At 37.9% G+C, this 26,013-nt stretch overlaps 1 protein-coding gene across 4 annotated transcripts in view; it reads left to right on the top strand.

Annotated features, from left to right (window-relative positions):
- The window catches only part of filip1l (filamin A interacting protein 1-like), a 55,882-nt gene that overhangs the window by 27,113 nt on the left and 2,756 nt on the right, over positions 1-26,013 (top strand). For 3 of the 4 annotated variants that reach the window (XM_072671164.1, XM_072671163.1, XM_072671162.1), the window contains one exon: positions 15,539-19,659. In XM_072671164.1, coding sequence (XP_072527265.1) covers positions 15,539-18,338 — 2,800 coding nt within the window. In that variant the 3' untranslated portion in view covers positions 18,339-19,659. Of the gene's footprint in view, positions 1-15,538; positions 19,660-26,013 lie in introns of those variants that run through there. The other variant, XM_072671165.1, reaches the window with a different exon arrangement.

Genomic DNA, 26,013 nt, shown 5'->3' with positions numbered 1-26,013 from the left:
ATAGCACAACAAATAACATAGCACAGAACATATATTTAGCAATGTTTTGGTGTGGGGAATTTGAAGCACAGCAGGTTCTAATTTTATCCTTGCTAATCCATTGTTTTAGTATGCATTTTAGTTGAATGTAATCGCTTCCCTTCTGTGCTGGACTATGGTGTTGGGCGGGAACCAGATCTCCCTTTCTCATCCTATTTGCACTCCCCAAACTGTTGGGTTAAACTTTTGTTAAAAAAAGTTCTTAAAGCATGTTAATCTGAGGGTCTGCAACAGCCCTTGCTGATTAATTGCCTGCTGAAGTTCGCCCAGACCTGATGACCTCACATCATACTGTAAGAGGTTGCAGCATGTCTGTCTAACTATCACCAGATGTTACAGAGAACAGTATACACACATTCATGCTGCATTACTTGTTGAGAATTGGCTGCATTTCAGTGTTGGGTTTACCTTTTTCTATGCTTCTTTCTACCTTTTTCTACCCTAGAAAAAACAAAGTTAGCAAGAATTAAATTTAGTGTAATTTTAGTTTTTTTAATTGTGTCTTTTATACATTTAAAACTAGTCTATGATTAAATAGTGCTAACTGTAAGGCATCAAAAGAGCACAGTTTTTCAACTGCTGCCTGTATAGAATCAGCAAAGCTGTATAAAACAGTGCCATCTGCATACTGATATTCTTTTCCACACACCCTCGAATAGAATATTATGTGAATTCTGCATGTTAAAATGGAAAGATAAAAAATTTATGTAATATGGTCAAAAATGATGGTGCTGCTAGGAGTAAGAAGAAGGGGTCCCATTTGTCCTATGTGGTTTTCCAGGGGTTAAGATTAGAAAAGCTGGCTTTGGCTACTATCTGTGGAGAAAAAGGATTTAGCCTAAAATGGGCCGATTTAGATATATTAAAAGGCAATAAGCCATTTAAATCATCAAAAAGTAAAAAAAAAACTTGACAGAGCTCATTTTTGTCAGAGAGTGAGTGGTCAAGTATAACATATTGGAATAGGAATGATGATATTCTGATTTAGCCTTTATAATGGTAACATTCTTTAGCTGCTTAAATGGAAGCCAGTAGTCTCGAGTCCCAGTGGTAGTCTAGAAACATGGTGCCATGTCAGTATGTGAAATTTCGAAAATAGAATGAATCTTGCTCAGTGTCATGTCAGAAAGAAAGGCTTGTTTAGTAAAGTATTTAAAAAAAAATCCAAAAGTTTTTCCAACCACCATCTGAGAGTCTAGACTAGTATTTTTAATTAACAACACCAGCGGATTTATGATTGAAGTTTAAGGAAGTAGTCTGGTCGGATATTTGTAATTGGATCTTTCCTAATTGTACTTCTGTTAATGTCCATCCACAAAACTTTAATCTTATCTTTGTTTAACTTTCTTTTACCTTTTTAAAAATATAAAAAAAAATATTGTGTATATTTCTTCTTTTCATTTTCAATGTATACATTTTATGTAATTAAAATAATGGCAATAATGGCAATAATGGCAAGATTAGTCCATATAAACTTACAGGTTGTCAGTAATGGAGAGTGGAGACCCCGACAATGAATCTTCTATTAGTGTCAGGCTGGACAGGAGGGCAGTCATCAACTTGGAAAAAGTATAAAGAAATTATTTTTGTCTTGGATTTATGGATTGCAGAGAATATGAACAATCAGAGTGTGGCAAGCAATTCTGACCACCAGAGGTTGGTTAGGAAGTTGTTTTGTAAGAAAATGGAGTTATCAATATTAGGGCCATATATATTTGCAATCAGTGATAGTGATATTATGGATAAAGGTTTTTTTTTGTTTATTAGGATTGCTACACCTCTTTGTTTATAGCTAGAGTGGGTAGCGATGCTAACACCATGGTTGCAATTTTGCGATGCTGGGCGAGGTCTGTGCTAATGCCAAGGTAGTGATAAGTAGACATGTTATCGTTATAGACTTTGACACAGACTTTGTTGCCACTGTGTGTCATCATAACACTTTCCTTTACAAACAGATTTAAGCAAGGAGACACATTCTCCTCTCGTCAGCACATATCCTTGTTAGCTTTGCAGAAAGATGTAGTCCTCAGACCATCAGTATGAGAAATGTCTTCTAGGCAAACAGTAGGCAGTCCTGGTGCATATGCATTTCTAGAAAGTCTGTCTGTCAGTCAGTCAGTCAGTCCTCTAGGCAATCATTAGCCATATTAATAACCAAAAAAGGGAAATGGGTGCTTGGAGCACCATCAGAAATGCTGCTTTTATCTGCAACCTATTCATGATTGGACAGCCTTCCTCCGTAACTTCCCTGTTGAGTGGATTTTGTCTAGTAGCAGATGGGGGTGTACGTGTAAATTGTACAGGTTCAGTGTCCATTAGACAATGCATCCTTATCTTTAGACCAGATAAGATGACTAATGATGCAAGGGTCTAACACTTCAGTTTTCACATGGAATCATGCAAGCTGTTCAGCTTGTGTGAGCAAGCCAAAGGGGACAGTGGCAAGGAAAAACTCCCTCAGAGCTGGAGGAAGAAACCTTGGGAGGAACCAGGAATCACAAGGGAGACCCATACTCCTCCTCCTATTTATTAATTATTCATAAAAGAAACCGTACCACAGCATAATACTGCTCAAGTGTGCAACATAAACATAATATCACAATGTAATAATCATAATAATCATGATATAGTACAACTTAATATAATCAGGCAGGTAGCGGAGGCAGGAGGGTGCGCAGCTGATCTGACACAGGTGGTAGGGGAGCTTGTAAGTAAGAGAACCCCAGCAGTCAGTCTTCTAACAGGTTTGGTCGGATGAGTAGGTGGCCATTTACTCCAAGGGTGTAGACATATCCCTACCAATATCCAGTGACTACTAAATTTTCCCTACAAAAAAATTTGATAAAAAAGTTGATGTGTAGAATGAGTCAACGATAATGGTAATAATAAACAAAGCTATACATGTTTTTGCTTACTGTTCATATGACATATGACACATAATTATTGTGTAATTTTGTCAGGTGACAGAAACAACCCAATTGTGTGGTGGCAGATGAAAGCCAGGTAGAGATGCAGGGTCAATTTCCTTTGTCCATGAACCCCTGGATCTGCAACCTTTATCTAAAGGGGAACATTAATTACCAAAAGCTAAACTAAACAGATGTCAACATTATCTTGAAGGTTATTTCAGAATTGAGGGGCTTTATAAGAAAATCTCTTTCCTTTGCTGAGGCTTTCTAAATTTTGGGAACTAGTAAGAACAAGGCAGGAAGTACAAAAGCATTAAGACTAGAACCAGCCAGTTTTGAGACAGCTTCCACCCCCAAGCAATTAGACTGCTAAACAGCCTTTAGCACAGTGTACTAGTCTAAGGTCTACGAAGTTCTCTTACCGGTCTCATACCCTATACAAACACACTACACCCTGCACTTACTTACTGGAACTGTGACCTCTGCTTAGTCACACTACACCCACAAAGACTATACTATTACACTACACTTGAATTCACACCAGCCAGTGTCTATACGTAAATAGTAATATAAACATTTTATATTACATATAAAACCTGTACATTATAAACAGTGCAATAATGAACATAGAAAATATGTATTGTGTAAGTTAATGTGTATATATTCTGTATTTCTATTTCATAAATATCTGTGTTTTTACTGCAGTAAGGGACATGTTTAGGCACATCAGGCTCATTTAACTGGCCTGGGAGATTGATCCCCTCACAACAATTTGCAATTTCAAGGCTTTCCAGAAGACTGTAAAGGAAAGGACCCATGAAAATGTCTGATTTCATTGCTGTGATGCTCAATCTGGAGTTTCCATCTGGGCTTGTGGTGAAGCAATGCCACTGCTTGTTGCCTATCTGGATGAGGAGAAACAGGCCAGACAAGGAGTCAATAACAAACACGGCGGGAAATGTCTTTAGAAATGTTGGCAATGTCTTTAGAATCTTCCAGGACTATTCAAAGGGAACAAAGGAAATCTCTGTGGCAAAGTTTAGAGAATGCAATTCTCTATCAATGCAAAATTCCATTCAAACATTCAAATATCCAGCAGTTCTCTGTATTACTACTGAAGGAGGAGGAGAGCAGCACTTTGACTTAAGCAGCACTTTTAACTTAACTATACTGCCAACACAAAATCACTGTTATGTGAACTATGTACAATACAGCAACATGGTTATGCATTGTTTTTTTTTATAATGGTTCATGGTTAAGTGTTTTGAAATACATTTTTTTAGAGATGATATATTTTAATTGTTAGCTTCTGTAACTGGTTATGCTAGTGTATAACCAGTTAGTGCTCAGGAAATTTACAATACTGTGAAAATCATATTTATTACATGTATTCCAAGCCTTTTTTTATTTTTAATGTTGAGACAGTCTAAAATAGATTTTTTTAAGTGGCTTCCTGAGGCAGGAGGCAGAAGCGGACGTACGTGCAGGTAGTTTTATTTAACAGATACGTGGAACTAGAGCAAGACAGGATATAAGGAAACAAGAACGAGGGATCTCTAAACATCACCAGACAAACCCAAGAACATTGTCCCAACGAGGCAAGGACCAGACTCAGACAAGAAAAACCTAAGGACATAAACAAACCAAGTGACAACTGGACAAACTAGGATGAACTCTAAGACATAAACCGAGTGAGGTAACAAAGACGCTGACTAGACAAACCAAGGCATAAACTAAGCGAGATAACAATGAGACTCTGACTAGATAAACAAAGGCATAAACTGAGCAAGGTAACAGTGAGACACTGACTAGATACATGAATAGAGCGGCATAACAACTGGACACTGATTAGGTAAACATAAGTCAGGCGAGGTAACAACTGGACACTGATTAGGTAAACATAAGTCAGGTGAGGTAACAACTAGACAATGACAAGAAACCCTTAGGGACGTGAATCAAGCGAGGTAACAACTGGAACAACTAGACAATGACGAGATATAATTAGGAACATGAATTAAGGTAACAGGACACTGATTTGACAAACCGCTGACTAACAAGAACACATCAAGGACAGGAAAACAAACACGTGCACTATGTGCAAGGACAGACCAAGGCAAGCATGAAACACAGGGGTATATATACACAAGAAAGGACAAGGTACACCTGGCGTGGAAAGGAATGGGGCACAGGTGTGAACACTTGGCGAGATACAAAACAAAACTAGAAAGCACATGGCAGAGCAAAACAAGGGCAGGCTAGACAAACAACTGACTCAAGATACACTTTTTATGAATCTTTCTCTTGCACAACAGCTATCAGACACCAAGGAACTACAAGAAGGGGTATGCAAAAAGGAGACAGTAAAATGTCTTATAGATCAAATCCCTCATAGATTCAAAAGCTTTTATGCCTTTGCTCTCAGAGTACGATAGGAGCTCTCAGAGTTGGAATGCGTTAATCATTAGGTCCAGGAGCAAAAATAGCAGAGCTATCTTGCTCCTTGCTCATGTCCAGCAGCAATTAAGCAAGTTACCAACAGATTAAATTACAAACTATTCACGGTATGCTCAATTACACCATCCTAATGCCTAATACAACCTCTTAGACTTCAGTGCTTGGCTTCAAGAAGAAGCTTGACTTCAGCATCTGGTGTTTTAACCAAGGCCAGGTATACCTACTTACAATAAACCACACAAACATGAGTGCATGTAAATAAGCATTACCTCCTTTTTCTTCCAGCAGGCTAGAGATCAAACCAATTATCTGTCCTTGTGATGTGTGAAATACCATCAAGCTAAAGATTGTAATCTCAATAAACCCTGTCCAAAGTGTCAGGGTCCACACCTTGGTAAATTCTTATGGTGTTGTCATGACGGGTTAGGTCAGACACAGAGGGATGAACACTCGCAGAGATGGTCCAATGCAAGTAAATTTATTAACAGAACCAAAAGAGGAGAAACGTAGGAAAAAGCAGCAAGTACAGGGCCAAATGAAAAACCAAACACTGGCTGGTGGGACTCCGGGAGCTGAGCTAGACGTAGGAGAAGGACCGGGACGGGAAATAACAACTCAAACCAACAGTCAGTGCCTGGGGAAATACAGGAGAACAAAGGCTGTGCTCGTCAGGCGCTAAGGAAACTAGGAGATGGGAAAACGATAGCTGGGAGATCAGTTGCAGAACCCAAACGGCAAATGGTGATCAGACCTGGTATCGAAGCTTGACCATGAACGGTATCACTGGATAAACGAGCGAACCTCGTCAGACGCTAGAACCTCAGTGAAGATCAGCAGCAGAAGCTGACCTAACGCTATCCAGATATCGGAAGGTAACCTCTCAGACAAATTTGAGGTTCTTGGACCGTAAACATCAAATCCATTTAATTCTCGGCGTGGAGTCTAGAGTGGAAGCCCCTTAAGTACCCACAGCCTCAGGTGCAACAAATTAAATAAACAAAATGTGAAACCTGAACAGAACACGTGAACATGAATCAAGACACTAACTAGACAATAACTAAAACAAATTATTCTTCTTGCACAAACGCAGCACTAATGATCATGATCACATGAGGGGCCAACTGTGCAGAGGTCTTTGCTGGTTAAATTTGGATTCAGAGGTCATGTGCTAAGGGCAGCTCTGAAGGAACTGTCAGAAGTACATGAAAGATTTAGTCAGTGGTTGTGGAAAAGAAGGGCAGAGGTTGGATGAGTTATTGTACGTGTTTTTGAATTTGCTGGTGTAGCATGGTGGGATGTAGGCAGTTTTTTGCATTTACTGTTACGGAACACATCCATGTAACTTTCTGTCAGTATAAAAACACACCTTTGCGCATACAGACATGCTGTGTCTTAAACAGTGAGATCATTTAGACAAGTAAAGCAAGGGAGAAAAAAGGGGGTTGGTATGAGCCATGTGGGTTTGATTACAGGGAAGTGACATCATCGTTGTCAGGTAATCATGTCCCAGGCCCAAAAAAATTGTACAAACATGTGGCTTGCTCGTACAATCTTGTTCTATCTGTGGCTCTTACTCACATACACATGTAAAAAGAATGCCATTTAAACACATTAATAAAACAAACATTCATAATTCCTTCCAAAACACAAACCACAGTTCACACACTCTAAAGGCTTTTTCTGACTTTTGTGTTTAAGAGAACTACTAGCAAACAGAACACTCAGTTGATTAATCAAATAATTAACATTAGGTCTACCAGAACGCCATGTCATTAACATGTCCTGTAAAACATAATTGTGTTTCTGTATTAAAGTATCCATTCTGTTTCTGCAGAATATAAGATCTAACATTTTCTAGACATCGCCTCTCTGTCCTAGCCAAATCTGACAGCCTGCTTACAAAACTCTACAACCTAGAGTTCCGAGTTGCTGCATTGTAAAATGCCTGTTGTACAAAGGCTGTAACTGTAAGGTTGTAATATCTAGCTAGCTAACATAGTAGGTCTGAATGGTAGTTTTTGTAAAGTATAATGGGTAGTTAATTACTTTGTTCACCATTGTGCAACTTCTAAATGTGTACTTATTTTTCAGCTTGATACATTTACACATATTAATTTAACACTACATTAATCTAAGGTTGAAAGTGGTGCAGAGGTTGAGAGAGTAAGCTTTTATGGCAACATGCTCAGAAATAAAAAAAATTACTTCTTGTTATACGCACTGATGCATCCTAACATACAAGTCAGTGTTACAGAAATCATTTTCTTTCAATGTTGAAGGAATACAGTAGGAAATGTAACTCAAAGCTTGCCTTTCTTTAACATTAGAAGTGCCACGCGCACAGACACGGCACATTACAAATTCTACTTCTTTTCTCTCACACATGCTCTTGCTCACTTACTTGCTCTCTCATACAAATCCCCACCACATACTTTCCCCTTCCTTGCTCTCTCCCTTCTTCCCCTTTTTCTCTCTCTTGTGCACACACTACATAAACACACTCAGTCCTGTGACTCACACATGAGCTCATACCCCTCTTGTGAGAGACTGTGCAACATAAAGTTCCATATAAGGGCATCCCAATGATGTAATGCTCCATAGGCAGTGAGCATGCAGTGAGGCCATCTTCCACTGTTTGGTTTCCCTCCTGGAATGCTCACATCGCAGACTTAGTAGACTCTTAACTACAGCTTCACACAGTGATTACTGTGCCTCAGGTAAGACACATTTGCAAACTCACACATACAAGAAGAGGAAGAAAATGTACGGTTATTTAGTTATTTAGAGTCTGTTGACACATTTTCTAAAGAAGTTTCAACATTGTGAATTGTTGACTAAATAGGTTTTGCAGATTCCAGGAGAAAACTCCTCAGACTACCATATCAATCTATTTAGTATATATACAGATATGAATATAATTAAACATGATATAGATTAATTACACATGTGTTAATTGCATTTGTTTCAGCATTGCTTCACAATCTCTGTGGTTAGACTTATTAGACTCAGACTTATTAGACTCAACTGTTGGGCTAAATTGAGATACAGTAGATCATTTTCTGCATATAAAAAAAAAACAGTGGTAGGCTTCATTGATGATTATTCCAATATTTTTTCTTCTATTTTCTGTTTTTTTTCTGAGATATTAAGAACAGGTTCAATATAATTTTAGACTGTAAAAGATAATGATCATCATATCTATTGTTTAATAACAAATCTTTACACTGTTGAGCACAAACAAAAAATCTGAATCTGAGGTTACATGGAAGTGTCATGCAGTAGAAGAAAGATCCTCAGTAATGGAAATCTGAGGATTTCTCTTGCAGAATGTTTTCCCTTCATATTAATGATTTATGTCTTTAGACGTTAAACTGGAGTATTTTTTGGGGTTAGGGAGGGCTGTATTTTTATCTTCAGAACCGCACCCTCCTAAATTCCTTGAAATATTTTTATGCTTTTTTTTTACTGCAAATTACATACTCTCCAATACGTGTCAGCTTTGTCTCAACAGGAATTTATACATATACAACGAAAAGACTATTACGACTCTTGTGAATAGGCACATTTTACTGACAAAACCCAGACAGGCAGAAATCAGACTATTTCAACAAAGAATGTTAAATAGCATCCACTGAAATTTTATTATCTAAATCTACATCTCAACCTAAACCTAATCTAACCCTTACCCTAACCCTAACTATAACCTAAAGTTAACTTAACTCTCACCCCCACCATAACCCATGTAGAATGAGAAATTCTAATCGCTTATGCATGAATTTCCATCCATTAACATTTTTGTTAAGATTCATAATAGAGAACAGTAGCATGAGGTGGAGACGCTGTATTCTTATTCGAGTATGTCGCGGGCTAGGTTGTGTGCATTTGGCAAAACAGCACCACCAGTGGATGGGAGTTGTGAATCATAATACATGTACATGTAAATGTCTTAATGCAAATGTTACAAATCTTATTGTTTTTTAGATGTGTTTTACTTTTAGTGAGAATACTACATACAAACTTTCTGACCCACACTTATTATTTTTTTATAAACAAATATCAGTTATATTTCACAAGCAAATATGCTGATAAATAATTACATAATATTTAAAACCATTCTTACCTTTAAAAATCTATTATATAGTTGATGACCTTATTTAGTTTAAAAGCATTAAATACAGTGCAAGCAAATGTTTAGATATTGCAACCAAAAGCATACAGGTTAAAATGGATCTTTCTTCTCTCTTCTCTCTTCTATTTTAGGCATAATGAGGATGTTATTTTGTTTTGTACAATTTTAGAGTGAAAAAAAAGGAAAAGAGAACCTTGAAAAAGATTTAAAACAGAAACAAAAATCTTTCCAAAACGCATTCAACAACCAAATCCCTGCCATGCAACTAATGCCCACAAAACAACAGAAGGCTATAAGAAAATGTAAAACGTTTATAATGTAATTAGGAAATAGCAGAATCTGAAATCTGAAAATGCAGTTTGTGTACTTTGACACCTCTAAAAGTTGGGATCTCCCTTCAATGAGCAACATAGTGTACATAGTGCTTTATTTCTTGTTATCCACTAAGAAAAATATTTTTTGGTTACTGCCCAATAGTGAGAGGGCTTGCGGCAATAAAAAGAAAAAAGGCTGTGTATTCTGCCTGTAGCTGATCCTGGCCATGATCACAATGATGTTATAATTGGCTTCTTTATTAACTTTATTAAAATTATTTTAGACAATACACATGAGCTGTTACACTACTAACAAGCTTTACGCTTTACTATAGGGGGTCCATGGATAAAAGAGAGACACTATTGTTAGCACATCTAGAACCTAGATAGACTTGTATTCAAGTCTGTTAAGACACTAGTGCATTACCAAGAACAATGAAGTGACTATGTTTTAAAGGTAAAGACTTTTGTGCTGGAAGAGTAAAAGCAGTGCAATCCATGTGTATCCACACGGAACGTAGAAAATCTGTCCCAAAAAACACCTGAGAACACCATCTTAGAACACATGTAAGAAGCCTCCATTAACACAAAAAGTTTAAAAATGTGCCAGGAAAAGGAAAAGTCAATATTGTTTCCCTCTAAATAGTTATTTTAATCTATTGCCTCCCCTAATAGATTTAGGAATAACCTTTAGCCCGTAATGACCTTGGGTGCTTCGCTATCTTCTAATGAATACATTAGAAAACAATAGCATTTTTCGGTTTAGACAGTCTGTCTTTTAAACCTCCTTTTGTTGCAGCCAATAGAAAAACAACCATATTTGCATTCAAGTATGTATACTGTATATGTACAGTACAGGCCAAAAGTTTGGACACACCTTCTCATTCAATGCGTTTTCTGTATTTTCATGACTACTTACATTGTAGATTCTTACTGAAGGCATCAACACTATGAATGAACACATGTGGAGTTATGTACTTAACAAAAAAAGGTGAAATAACTGAAAACATGTTATTTCAATATGAGTCTAAGATCTTGTGTCTCAAGGAATCCTTAGAGAAAGCTGTAGCCCATGGACTTCACCAGACAGCATACACTTTTGTTGTGATTGCTGTAGATTAAACCAAGTCTTTCCAAGTCTGTAAATGTGCTTACCCACTCCTTAGGGAAGAGGGTTCCTTACCTTAGGTGCACAGCTGATTTCAACATTAGATTTGACGGCAGGTTACTTCCAGGTGGCCATTAGTGAGAAGGACAGGTAGAAGACAGGATTGTATGAAAGGACCAGGATGCCATTCATATTATCCAACTTCCCCACCATATTCCAACTCCTGATAGGGTGGTGCTGGGTGACTTAACCTTTGACATCTTGTTAATCTATCTTAATGATATAATCATCCTTTCCTAAGACTTTGACAGTCACTGTGAGAGACTGGTTGCATGGCCTAAAGCTAAAGCCAAGTAAATGCATTTTCCTGAAACCAAAACTGAAGTTCCTGGGTCACCTGACTTCCTGGGTATATGAAAAGAAGGTGCATGCTTTGGAATTGCGGCTTGTGCAAAAGATGTGACACAGATTCTTAGTTTTGTTATTACGATTTATTACTTGTAAGATATGTTTCCGGATTTGCTCACAGAGCTTGACCTCTTAATGCCCTAGTTGGAAAGGGAAACAAGAGCAGCTGAGCCATTCAGGTGGAGGGAAAGGGATCAATAATTATAAAGGATAATTGGATACAACCTGAGCAAGATCTAGGAGCACCAGAAAAGTGACCCCAATGTGGTTCACTCTATTGTGCAGTGATGAACAAGAGGAGACTGACTCAAACTAAACAACAGAGTATGAATTAAGAATCAGAGTTAAAACTGCTTGCAAGGAAGTTTGAGCACCTCAAATTACAAAAGTGGGTGTTGTTCAGAACTATTCTAAAAGCCATGAGATGGAGAGGAAATCAGTCAGCTGGTTGTTCCTGAAATGCAGCATCAGTAGTGTGAGAGCCAACATGACCATAGAGGCCATTTTGGAGAAAAAAGCACGCTCAGGCTTATGAGGCAATGTTATTACTGGACTATTATGACCAAAGATGTCTATAACTGGATAAAGGATTGCAAGAGATTTACTCTAGCGAATGTCTTCCCTAGGATCAAAGCTTCTTGTACTTGTACTAATGTATCTGCGCCACTGGAAGTACTAACAAAGCTTACGTACCTTGCTCAAAATGTCAGCAGAAGGATATGAGGAAGTGCCTATCCTCACTGATATGTTTACAAGGTATATGGTTTTAACAAAGGCTCAGACAGCACACAACATGGTAAAAGCCCTGTTACAGCTCTACTATGGATGTCCAGCTCAGCTATATGCTTATCAGGAAAGATGTTTTGAAGTCTACAGCATAGAAAAGCTGCACAATCCTTTATCACCCCTAGGACAACAATCAGTACAAGAAAATAAAAGAAAAGAAAAGGAACTGAAAAGAGCATCTCCCAGAATGTATGGCTTACAATAGCTGTGTCCATTTCTTTTACAGGCTATTCACCATTTTACTTGATGTCGGGTAGAAATGCTAGGCTGCCTATGAATGTGTTAGGGGGAAAAGACCTATATAATCTAATAATCTGGATTATTGGTCAAAAGATCACCATGTTAGGGGTTTAGGACAGCTGTTAAAATAGTGAGTGCAGCAGCACAGGAAGCCTCATGATGAAGAAAGAGGGGTGGAGGAGGTGGGGAGTACTTGTCAGGCCTGGTGTCTGTTCTGTTGCACAATTACACTTATAGGGGTAGGCATAAAATTCAAGATAAATTTTACAATATATTGTAGTAAAACAGAACCCAACCCAACCCAGACTGCACATTCCAAACAGAGACCACATCATCACACATCTAGACACACAAATAGAAAAGACTCAAAGACGCAAAGCATCTTGATGTTATTTGCATTCCAGCTGCTACACTCACAACCAACACTGACACAATCGTGAGATGAGATGGGCCTAGCTGTCCAAGAACAGGGGGAAGAGGTAGTCTGGTACCGGTAAACATGAAGTTTTAATAAACTACACTTTTCTCCTAGGAATCCTTAAATTAAGACATTTGCAGCATTTGTGTGATGTGCTATTAAGCTATGCATAGTTGCTGTGTTTGGGAAGTAAAAGCACAAACCATTTTGTTGCAGTGACTACAAAAAGCTTATTTTTTACTTTACAGTGTTTTTGCACCCTTTTTGGAAGTGCAAATAAATTCTTCTATGTCCACGGATTCTGTAGCGAGGCCAAGCTTTCTACTGAGTTAGTGAATGGTTGTAAGCTTGAATTTGAATTCTAGCATGTGTGTATGAGAATCAGCACAAACCCATTCTGTTGAGGAGCTCCATTAAAGAGAGGTACCCTGCCACACAGACATCATCTGGTATCTGTCCCAGCACTACAGACTAGTAATTGAGCTTCATCTATCACCAGCTTTGGGTTACTGAGTTATTCTTTAACTGGACTGAGTTATTATTGCTGTTGACCTAGTATGCTACCGTTAAATAAATAACAGTTACTCCATTATCCTTAAATCATATTTCTGTACTACTGTACGGTTAAAGCAGTTTTGCACTTTTGCACAGTTGTGAATTCCTTATAGTGAATTATATTGTTTCAGATTCATTAATCCCTCTATCTTTTTCAGAACACACATTGTATTCTGTAAGAAAGATTGTAACTCTGAAACAAAGGTTTTTATAAAATAGTCAACATATTTAGATTTCTTGAGCCAAATAAGAACTTTTTGTTCCTGTCTCATTAAATTGAATGTGCAATTCTGTATAGCTTTACAGAATCAGTAATCGGAAGACAAGAATTTAACAACATAAAAAGACCGCAGTGAGCAAGCCAAAGGTGACAGTGGCAAAGAAAAGCTCCCTCAGAGCTGGAGGAAGAAAACTTGGGAGAAACTAATACTCACATCCTCCTCTGGTCAGAAATATATATAGATTATTGATAAAAGTCACGATACCACTGCATAAGACTGTTATACTGCTCAGGTGTGCAACATAATCTTAATATTATAATATAATAATCATAATATAGTATAACCTAATAAAATCATAGAAGTGATGGTAAGAGTAATGAGAATAATGATGGTTAATGAGTAGGCAGCCATTAACTCAGAGATAGTAAAGAGATATAATTAGTTCTGAATGGATTTATGAAGGGCAGAGAATGTTGAGCAGTATCGGAATGTGGCTGACAACTCCGGCAGGTCTGACTATAACAGTCTTATTAAAAGGAGAGAGCCAGAGGGTAGCAGAGCTTTGGGAGCACCCTTAAACACTGGCAACCATCTGCTCTACCAACCACAAACCTGAGTGATCACATGCAAGCAGCAGGACGACAGCTCCGGCATCTTAGTATATCAAATATTCCCTGTCCATTAACTCCTGGATCCGCAACCTTTATCTAAAGAGAAACATTAACTAACAAAAGCTAAACAGGTTTTCAGTCTAAACTTGAAAATTGAGACTGTCTATTGAACATTATCTGGAATGTTATTCCAGAGTTGGAGGGCTTTATAAAAAAAGGCTCTTCCACCTGCTAAAGCTTTCAGAATTTTGAGAACTACTAAGAAGCCAGCACCCTGTAATCTAAATAATCGTGATGGTTCATAATAGGTAATAAAGTAATAAATAAGCAATAAGACTACAATTTTGTGTAGTTGTTGATGACCAGCTATCGTTTTTAAAGTCATGCTGCAAACCTGCAAAATCTGCCATACAAACTTTTCCTCTACAACATCTGGAAAATTTCTCTCTAGAGGTCACCCAAGTGCTTGTCCAGTCCCTTGTTATTTCAAGACTCGACCACTGCAACTCTGTCCTGGCTGGTCTTCCTATGCATACCATCAGGTCTTTATAACTGATCCAGAATGTTGTGGGACAACTTGTAGTCAAAATGTAGCCAGTTCAACTACTCTGCTGTGTTCTATTTAAAACCCTAACGCTGGCCTGCAAAGCCAATAATATATGCTTCAAATACAGCTTGGCTTGACCCACCATAACCCAAGATGTTTGGAAGACAAGTATTTTTATACTTTTCTTTGTCCTGGCAACAAATTAGTGGAACAAACGTCCTCTGATTGTCTGAATGACAGTCACTTGTCCTTTTAAAGAGTACTTTAATCGACACAAATCTTGTACTTAAAGTCTTGTGTTTGTTTTCATGTCTTACTTACATTTATTTTTACATTTAGGAAAAGTGTAGGATGCTACCTTTCAGTAAAGGATTAAAGAAGTGGAGCAGTAAAGAATTACTGCTCGCAGTACACTGTGTTTTTCTACAGTAGTTATATGTAGGGGTTAAAAGTAATGTATCATAAATACTTAATCCCTACTATAATTAAGTAATGTTAATTACTACCCAGGCTATACTCAATCTCTGTATAATAATAACTTTACTTAATGCATTATCCATTGTATTGTCACACCAGTGGGCTTAGTATGACAAAACTACTGATTTTCAACACTCTTAATAATCCAAATTGCATGTAGTCACTTACAATTTGTAAATATTTCTGTCAAGCACTGGTATTTCAATATTTTTATAGAATTCAAATAATAACTTAGTTTGGTAACTTGTTTTATTTGGGTTAAAACAAATATGGGATTACAGTGAATCCACTTAACCTTTTTGTCTTTTATTTTTTGAATTAGACTGAAGCTGCTCATTGATCAGGAAAAGGCCTATCAGGAGCAAAAAGAGGAAGAGAATAACAACAAGGTCTTTAATCTTAAGGAGGAGCTGACTAAGCTAAAATCATTTGCTCTGCTGGTTGTTGATGAACAACAGCGCCTGACAAGGCAGTTGGCTCAACAAACAGCAAAGGTTCAAGAGCTACAGATTTCCACCACACAGGCCCAAAAGGAGCTAGACACTGCTCAGATTCGGGCACAAGAGGAGGAAAGCAAAGTACTGCGTCTGGAGGCTGAATTGCATGACCAAGCCAGTCGGTTTCACCAGGAACAGGAAGCCATGACTGCCAAACTGACCAGTGAAGACAGCCAGAACCGACAGCTGCGTCAAAAACTGTCCACACTTAGTCGACAGTTGGATGAGCTTGAAGAGACAAACAAGACCCTCCGCAGGGCAGAAGAAGAACTGCAGGAGCTAAAAGACAAAATTAGTTCTGGGGAGTGTGGCAACTCCAGCCTAGTAACAGAAGTGGAAGAGTTAAGAAAAAGAATACTAGAAATGGAAGGAAAAGATGAGGAATTAATCAAGATGGAGGAGTTGTGCAGAGACCTTAACAGAAAGCTGGAAAGAGAGTTCAACCAAAGTCATAGCCTGAAAGCAGAAGTGGATTTGCTGAATCATAGAATTATGGAGCTAGAGAAATTAGAAGACACTTTTAAGAAGAGCAAGCAGGAATGCAGCTCCCTCAAATGCAATCTAGAAAAGGAGCGGGCAATAACTAAACATATGTGCAATGAACTAGATGTCCTAAAAGTTAGGATCAAAGAGCTTGAGGCTGCTGAGATTCAATTAGAGAAGACAGAGTTGATGTTGAAAGAAGATCTCACAAAGCTGAAAACATTAACAGTAATGCTTGTGGATGAAAGGAGAGCCATGACAGAGAAGATAAAACTGATGGAAGATAAGGTGCAAAACAGCACTGGAAAACTTCAAGCAGAACAGCACAAAGTCACATCTGTGACTGAAAAGCTGATTGAAGAGAGTAAGAAAGCCTTAAGATCTAAAGCAGAGCTAGAGGAAAAGATGTGCAGTGTTATCAAGGAACAAGATGAGCTCAGAACCATGCTGAAAGCTGAGGAGGAAAAAAACAATGACCTACAATCCAAAGTGAGCATGATGAAGAAAAGACTTCAGTCTTTGGAGACTGTTGAAAGGGAATTTTTGAGAAACAAAGCTAAAGATGAAAAAATAAAAGTCCCAAATCACTTCCAACAGGAAGACAACAAAGTGAAGGATTTAACACAGGAAGTGGAAAGGCTTAGGAGGAAGCTCACTGAAATGAAAATGGTTGAAGACGATCTAATGAAAACAGAGGATGAGTTTGAATCCTTGGAAAAGAGGTACTTCAATGAACAGGAACGAGCAAAAGTACTAATAGAAGAACTGGAGATCTCAAGGAAGGAGCTTTCTAAATACCACTTGGCTGAGAAAGAAGAATCCAACCAAGAACACATTCTTTACAAGCGGCTGAAAGACGAAGAAGTCAAATCCAGTCATCTGACCAGAGAAGTGGAAGCACTGAAGGAAAAGATACATGAGTATATGGGTACAGAAGAGTCCATATGCCATATGAAAACAGAACATGCAACTTTGCAGAGGAAACTTACTCAGCAGGAAGTCAAAAACAAAGAACTGGTTAGACAGATGGAAACTTTAACGAAGGAGCTGGAAAGATACCGTCACTTTAGTAAAAGCCTTCGGCCAAGCATGAATGGGAGACGCTTCTCAGATCTTCAAGTCTGCACAAAGGAGGTCCAGACAGATGAAACAGACAACCTGCCTTCTAATTACAAGAACCTTGGATCACTGGAACGAGCAGTGATGAATGGCAAATTGTATGAAGAAAGTGATGTGGAGGAAGAACCCAGTTATAATGACATTAACTTTACTAAATATAATCCCTCGCTTATAAACAGTGTCAACAACCTGAACAACAATATGAAGCAAGTTAGAGGTCATTTTTTAAAAGGCAGAGAGACAAATAATGGCAAAATGCAACCAAAACAGAAAGAAACACATGTTAAGCAAGAGAATGTAGTCCTGGCTCAAAGTCCAGGGCAACCTCTCCACATCAAGGTGAAATCAGACTATGGCCATAACACAGCCACTCTTTCTGTAACAAGCCCCACTATAGAGAACGTCCAGTCTTATACCAGTACAGCAGTTATCCCAACCAGTGGAAGCCTACCAAAAAAAAGGATTACCATCATCCAGAATGCTTCAGTCTCACCATACAACAAAACCAAGGATTGTCTTTCCTCAGAAAGTCCCTGCACATCTGATTGCTCAGTCTCACTTATGTCAGCTTATTCCCAAGCAGTGTCTGACTCTAGTTCAGTGACCCCAGACAGAGTCATGTCTCCTACTCAGATAGAGTCTGGCCCCACAGGAACTCCTGAAAGAGCACAGCCTAGAGAGCTAGTGGAAACCACAGCTAGTCACACTGTGTTCCGTGTGACTCCAGAGAGACAAAATAGCTGGCAACTGGAAACGTCCAATAGCTCGGGCCCAAATGTCATCACCACTGAAGACAACAAAATCCATATTCATTTAGGCAACTCCTACATGCAAACTATAAATAGTGTTTCTCGGCCCATCAGCCCTTGCTATTTCCCTGGGTCGGAGCAAAGGATTCCAGTACTATCCAGTGGTACTCCACCTAAGACCAACAGCAAAATTACAAGTAGCATCCTGATAAAATCCACTTCTTCTTCAATCCCACAACCCTCTCAAATTACAGTAAGTAATATATATGACTGATGCAGAGTGCCTAGCTCATCTACCATTCACCAAGCAATTTTGTGTTTCTGTAAGCATGATGTATATAGATAGAGGCATGTAAAATGTAGTCATCCTGGTCACAATTTAATAGCTTACTGTGAATAGGTAAGTTAGTAGGACATAAAGATGACATTTTGATTTTCACAGTAAAAATAACAAAAAATGCCAGAAGCAAAGGTTTGGGCTCCCGACATAGTCAGTACAGCTGTCTTTCAGGGCCGTTCATCTATTCTTGCAAATAGCAAGTTTTATGACATGTCTTGCATGCACTGCTTTTTTTGAGGTCTTCCACTGATTTTTGCAACTGAGAAAAAGGCATTCCTCTGTGCTTAAATTTGGTTACAAGTTAAATTTGAAAAGGCATCCATTCAGGTTGTTTCGGCAACTTGAGGTAAACCTAATTACAACCATGAATTAAAATATTATTATTATTATTATTATTATTAATACAAATGTACCAACAACGCACTAATTTATTTGTAGTACGACAATTTATGCATTTCAACTAGACAAACAAACAGGTAAATTGAGCGGCTTACGTCAGATGTTCTGCCACAGCACGCAATATTTCAAATTCTTTGGTCTTGCTGTCCCACTTTTTGACAGCGGCTGCAAAGACAAAGAAAACATCCTGATTAGCTACAACTAAAGACTCACACCCTGATTTAGTGAACCAAATGTTGCTTGTTGTAACTTTGTACACACTTATTGTTGTTTAAATTCAAGTCAATGAATGTATTTGTCTGCTGTGTGGCTGTTAATATGCTCCTGCAGATAGAACTATAGATAGCTTGTAGCATAGCCCATTTATTGCTAGCTATGTGCTAAGCGCTAAATATACTGTGTTTAGGTAAATAATCACAAAAAACATCTTACATTGCAAGCTCATTTGGAGCTTCAGAGATCCAGTTGAACTCCACTGCTTGAGTACAATGTACTACCTATAGACTAACACTGACAAGATCATTTGGCACTAGCATTAGCTGTAAATGGATACCCAGCCCCAACAAAGACGCCCGCTCTCCTCCTCCTCTGCCTGATTATCTGCAGTTGTGTGGGGTGAGTGTGTGAAAAAGAGCTGCGGGAAAGAGAAAAATTCTGTGTGAACAGTGGCTCTTGTCGACAAAAAGAACAACCTGCACAAAAACTTAATATCTGTTAATATCTCTGAATAATATATTTAAGGTTTTATTAAACATTTTGTGTTTGTACACAAAATTTTCATTAAGCAAAATTTTCATGGATTGATTTTTTTTACAGTGAACACACAAATATAAAACTAATAATATTTTCCCTTAAAATTACAAATAAACAAACTTTATATTACTATCTGCATATTTAAATGCAGATAATCATTGTAATTTTACATACATTTAGTACAAAAAAATGAAAAAATGAACTGTTTGGTTAATTTACAGATAAATTTGTTGTAATTTTACAGGATTTTATTTGGTGCTACTTTGTTTTTTACTAAACAAATATTTTTTTTCTGATTGCATAGTCTTCTTAACCATTCACAGTAACAAAGTTTGCCTCTGTTTACCATCATAACCTCCAAATGGAAACTTAAAATGAGAATGAAAAAAACTTATTAACTTTAAATGTAACTCAATGTTTTTGACGAGTAATTGTGGACCACTTTCATTGGTTCAATCATCGTTTGATACATTGTACAGGACAGATTTAAAATGTTAAAAAGTCCAAAATCTGAGGATGAACATGAGGATATTTGTGTGTGTCTGTGTACATATACACTCACCAAGCAGTGAACTAGTGAAAACTATAAAAAGGAGGCCAAAATGTGCCAAGAGAAACATTCCCCACACCATTACATAACCTCCACCAAGCAGGTTGGATCCATGGATTCATGCTTGGTGCATCTGCATGCCATAGCAGAAAACAAGATTTGCATTAACAAGCTGTTTCTGTCTGCAGAACTGCTGCTCATTCTTTTGCACTCTGTTATCATGTTATCATGCCCTTGCAAAATCACTGATATCACATGTTTCTAATGGTTGATGATTCTAATGGTTGTAAAAATTACATTAAGCTGCTGGGACATCTGCATGAGTTTATGCATAACTGCAGTGCATCAGTCCACATGATCGATTGGCTGATTATTATATATTATTATATTATACATATATATATATATATATATATATATATATATATATATATATATATATATATATATATATATATGTGTGTGTGTGTGTGTGTGTATAGTGAAGTGAAGAATGAAGAATGACTAAACATTAATTATGCTTTAGAATGTTCTTTGTAGGGGGATGTGCATATATTTTCGATTTACATCTTACATTCATTTTTGCATTAGATTCAATATATTGCATCAGCACTGAATTTTATTTAGCTTTTGGATTAATTTGTATGTATTTACTTGATGGCAAATGACGATGTAACCGTTTAATAATATACCATTACCATTTCTGTTTGTCATTTTCTACATGATTTTGTTTTATAATGATTAAAATAAATCAACATTAACAAAATTGTAATTTTGTGTTCAGATCATTCTAATGCAGTAGGCATGCAAATGCAGTATTGTCATTAATCTAAACAGCCTGACATTTGCAGTGGCATGCAAACATTTGGGCAAAATTTCTGTGAATTGGTAAGTAGTATTAGTAGTATAAGTAGTATTGGTGGAGTATGTTCCCGTAATTAGCAACCATGGGCACCTCTAAGCAGCACTCTGATAATTAAAATAATTAACTCCCACAAAGCAAGAGAAGGCTATAAGAAGACAGTAACATGTTTTCAAGTATCTGTTTCCTCAGTCCATTATCAAATTAAGGAATTGCAGTTAATAGGAATAGGAATAGGAGTTTAAGTTGAAATTTAACATTTTAGCATATATCTAAACAAGCATGATGCATTTTGGAAACATGTCATGTGCATTAAAATGTAATTTAAATTGTACTTTCAGGTCATCTTTTATCAGCTTACTTATTCACATTAACAGAAACGTCAAAAACTGCTGAAAATATTGCATGACACTATATACTTGAACACTGTTTGCATTATGTAATTACATGAAGCTTTTTGTAATTACAGTTGTTGCAGCTGCAGTTTTCATACATCCTTTGCATTAAACTTTGCACACACTGTAAATATATTTAACATGTATTCAGTGCTAGATATATTCACCAGCATTCACTTGGAAATTTAAACTATCTGTTAAGCAGAGAGATTAGGCTCATAAGGTTCTGGGGAAAGGACAGAATTTGAATGAATATATTATTATTATTATTATTATTATTATTATCATCATCATTATTATTATTGTTGTTGTTTTTGTAGTAAGTACTTATAGTAGTAAATTATTATTTTAGTTCCTAGTTTTAGTTCTATCCTCCCTTGAAGCAACATTGTGTTGTGGAAGTGAATGCTGTGTTTATAGAAAGTTTCAGCTAGCTGGTGGTGGCATGTCCATTGGTGTCCTTTTTGAGCATTCTAGAAGATAAGAGCCATAGGTGATTCAATGTCATACATTCACAGAATTTTGGTAATCCAACCTTTAACAATGAATGATTGTTTACATTATCAGTCACATTTTCAGTGCTAGTACACATATATTTTGGGGTGACGACCAACATGCAAATTCTAAAATGGTTGTTTTTTGGGGGTCAAAAAATTAAGCTGTATAATTCATTAAGATTTCACTGCTACCATCTGAGTAGTTTTACCCACCTTTTTGCGAAGGCAGAGTTTCAAAAGCCTGCTGTGTAACAGTGAGAGAGAGTGTAAAAAAATAAACAAAAATAAAATTGCCACCCACTATTTGAGCACTGACAAATATGATCAAACACAGGACAAAAAACTGTAAAAACTGACCACCATCACTGGGTTTTTGATGCAGCCAAGAGAACCAGAAGCAAAGCAGATTTTCCCCTGAATACCCAGTTTGTCCAGTAAATGTAATATATAAATATGCAGAAATGTATACATGTATAAATGTAAATATTGAATATATATTACCTGTGGTGTCTTTTGAGAGACGTTATGCTGTCCATGCTTTTTACAGTCACTGTGTAATCAAACATATACACAATAAAACACAGGACAAAAAACTATCAGCAAGAAAACAAGCAGAAAAGGCAGACACCTTGAATAAAGAACATTTACCTGCAGAAAGCTGCTGCAATACAAACTAAAAAGAGTGCACGCTAATTGCTAAAGCTAGCACAAGTTTGGAAAGCCACAGCAAACCCTGGCCACCATCAGCATGAGAACTGCTGCTGGGGTCACTGGGTGTTTCGGGTTTTTCAACATCAGACACCCTTGCCCAGGTGACCCAACTGAGGTTAATCAGACCCCAGCTTGCACAGCCACCTTGTGGCCTTCTCTGCAACTTGGCATGCGGATCAGATGGCCCTCTTCTTAGCCACTCCTGTTAGGCCCAGTTGGTTGGAACTTTGCAAAATGAGCATCCTGCTAAATCTCTATAGCCCACCTCTATTGGCTCGTACTTCTTTACCAGCACCTGGTACTTTGCACATTTTCTTTCATTTGCTTCTTCCATCTGCTCTTCTCAGGGCACTGTGAGTCTGAGCACAATCAGCTGTTTTGTTGCATCAGGCATTGATTATTATGTCTGCCCAGAGTCATGTTGTAGCAATATGCTGAGGGAACTTCTGATGCTTCCCTAAGTCAGCTTGCAGCTGCCAGTCAGAGGCCGTGTAGAGGAGACCTGACCTTGTTCTTCGCTGTTGACAGTGTTCCTCTCAAGCACTGAGAAAGGCAGTTGTTGTCTTTGGGGCAAGACAGTGTTTGCCAGGGATGATGGCATTGCATATACTTTCTGCAACCGCCTTTAGCACTTGGTCATGGCGCCAGCGGCAGTGACCTTTGAACAGCTACTCAGCAAGTGTTGCAAGGATCCCCTTCCCGAGCATAGGTGGCATGCTGGTGTCTCACTCTTACCCCACACATGGAGGTTGGCAGGGCATCACATATACAGCCTGGATGAGGAAACAGATGTGATAAAAGTCTACCTGCCTGGTGTTTGTCCAGGTGACTTTGCACTGTAGTATAGTCTAGCACTTTGTCCATGCCCCCTGCTGCCTGAGCCCCACTGTTCTGCTCACTTGCTCTGCCTCCATGCCTGCTCGAACCTCTTCCTGGATTAGCTGGTGTCTCTCCTTCCCTCTGGCCTTGACCACTTGGGTGTTTGGGAAAAACTCTTGTGCGAGTCACCATGATTTCTTCAGTAAAAACCTTGCTCATGTTCATGTTCATTGCCATGGCAAAGAGAATGACTGAGAGTGTACACTTAGTTATAATTCATTTTTCCAGCTGATTTTTCTGATGTTACTTCCCCAGAAGTGACCCTTAACCTGAAGTTGTTGTAATAATCCATGATCAGGTCCTTGATCGCACTTGGGACATGGTGGCGGTATAGTGCAAGCTCAACCAATCTGTGTGGAATGGATCCATACGCATTGGCCAAATCCAGCCACAGCACATATAAGTCGCCTCTATTCTCATGGGCTTCTCTGATGAGTTCTGTAACTCCACCAGTGTGGTCTAACTAACCAGGAATGCCACCCTTCTGCACTGAGGGATCGATGTAGTTGTTCTTAGAGAAAAACTCTTTAAGTCTCCGGAAAACAATGCTTAAAAAAGACTTCGACACTCAACAATGAGATGGACCGTAACTGGCTGATGCATTTTTGAGATCCACTCTCCCTCTACGTACCTCCACTGGTCTGCAACTCTCCCCTTTCGCCATATCACCTTCAAGATCTTTAAAGGTTAAAGCATTGGAACTTCCTCTGCTGAGCAGGCTAGCTGGCCACAATGTTTGTCCCCGAGCTGTTGTTTTGTAAAGCCAAACTGATTTACAACAAACGCAGCACGCTTTGGCATGTTGACATTGTATTTTTGGTAGTCTGCATCTCCTTTTGCTATAGCATTTCATTCTGGCCTGATGGACTTTAAGGCTACATGCATTCTTGCACAACTTGCTGCAGATATATATCATAGTCATGTCGTTAGCCTGAGTCAGTATCGTTTGGTCTGTCTGGATGGAGATCTCATCCTCCCCTACTATTATGTCACATACTATATTTACATACCTTTTTCAGTCCTAACATCATCCATAGTGCAGTTATGCAGATTTGTTAGATTTGTTATTTTTATAATCCCAGTAAAACCAGCAAAACCAGACCTAACCATGGCAAGCTTACCAGGCTGAAATAGGAGTACTGTCGACTTTATAGTATAAAAATAGTCAATTTTTATAGCAACTATTTATATATATATTTTTTTTTTGTATGAAAATACATTAAATTTTTAATTTATTTTTGCTTATCTAAGTTTATTTAACTTGTTGACACATTAGATGAAGTGATTATTCGGCCATATGAACTATTAAGGCTATTTATTAGTCTTGGTAAGTGATGGTCATACAAATTAGGCCTGCTTGAAACCTTTTTTAGTGTCTTCATTTTTAAAAAAACCAAGATATGGTCAACCTTATCACACTTTGAAAATTATTTGTTTCTTACCGATTAACCTGTAAATATTTTTTTCATTCAGGAGCAATTGGACGTTTTCTTTTTCTTTTCACAAAGCTGAAGGCTTTTCCATTTTCCATTACACTTTAAGGCAGCAGATACATAAATTCTGTGCAGGTGCCAAAAGCTGTGCCAGGTGGCAAATGCTAGACTACTGATCAGGGGGCAGTTTTAGGGGAACCCTTGCACCCTAGATAATGTAAATGTAATTACATTTTCTCATTATGTAGGCATGCAAGTCTACCCATTCAAAATACAGTAACATAGCTGGGCATTAGGACTTGAAGGACGCGTGTTTGCTTCTGCTCTATTTTAGCACTGCTTTGGCTCTGTGGCTGCTGTGTGTTGAGATTTGTCCCTGGGTTTTCTAGTTGACTCATGTGAAAACTATTCATGTCTGTTTATTGTTTCCCTTCCTTACTGCTAATACTGCATTCCTAAAGGAATAACATTTAAAGATTACATATTTACAATTGATGTGCTTTTAAAATATAACATTTGGGCACCCTGCATGGTCAGTATTTAGTTATATCCACTTTGGCCACAGCTGTACCACAGCCTGTGAAGGCTTTGTGTAGTCAGATTCTTTCAGTTCTTGTTTGGGGGATTTCTGCCTATTCTATCCACAGATTTCCGATGATGTTTACGTCAAGGGTGTGTGAGGGCCATGACAAAACCTTCAGCTTGCACCTCTTGAGTTAATCCATTGTGACATTTGAGGTGTGTTAAGCATCATTTTCATGCCGTAGAAGCCATCTTCCTTTCCTCTTCATATTTTTTTACCAGGTGATGTTGGCTTCCAGAATTTGCTTGCATTAAATGTAATCAATTCCTCTGCCTCTGTAATCAATTCCTCTGCCAGAGATGCTTCCCATGCCACTGCCTCCAACACAAACTTAAAAACAAAAGTCTTCCACCCATGCATGACATTTAAAATCATGCACCATATTTCTCCAAACATTTTTAACACAGTGTTTGCAAATGCATCAGGCTTGTTTAGATGTTTCTTTCAATAGTCAAATTCTGTGGTGAGGAGGCATGAAAAGATTTTCTTCTGATGACCTTTCCATTATGGTCATATTTGTGCAGGTGTCCAGAGTCTTCTAAATCTT

The sequence above is a fragment of the Salminus brasiliensis genome, chromosome 25 (genome assembly GCF_030463535.1).
Source record: "Salminus brasiliensis chromosome 25, fSalBra1.hap2, whole genome shotgun sequence".
NCBI classification, from domain to species: Eukaryota; Metazoa; Chordata; class Actinopteri; order Characiformes; family Bryconidae; genus Salminus; species Salminus brasiliensis.
This window is presented reverse-complemented; position numbering and strand designations above follow the sequence as displayed.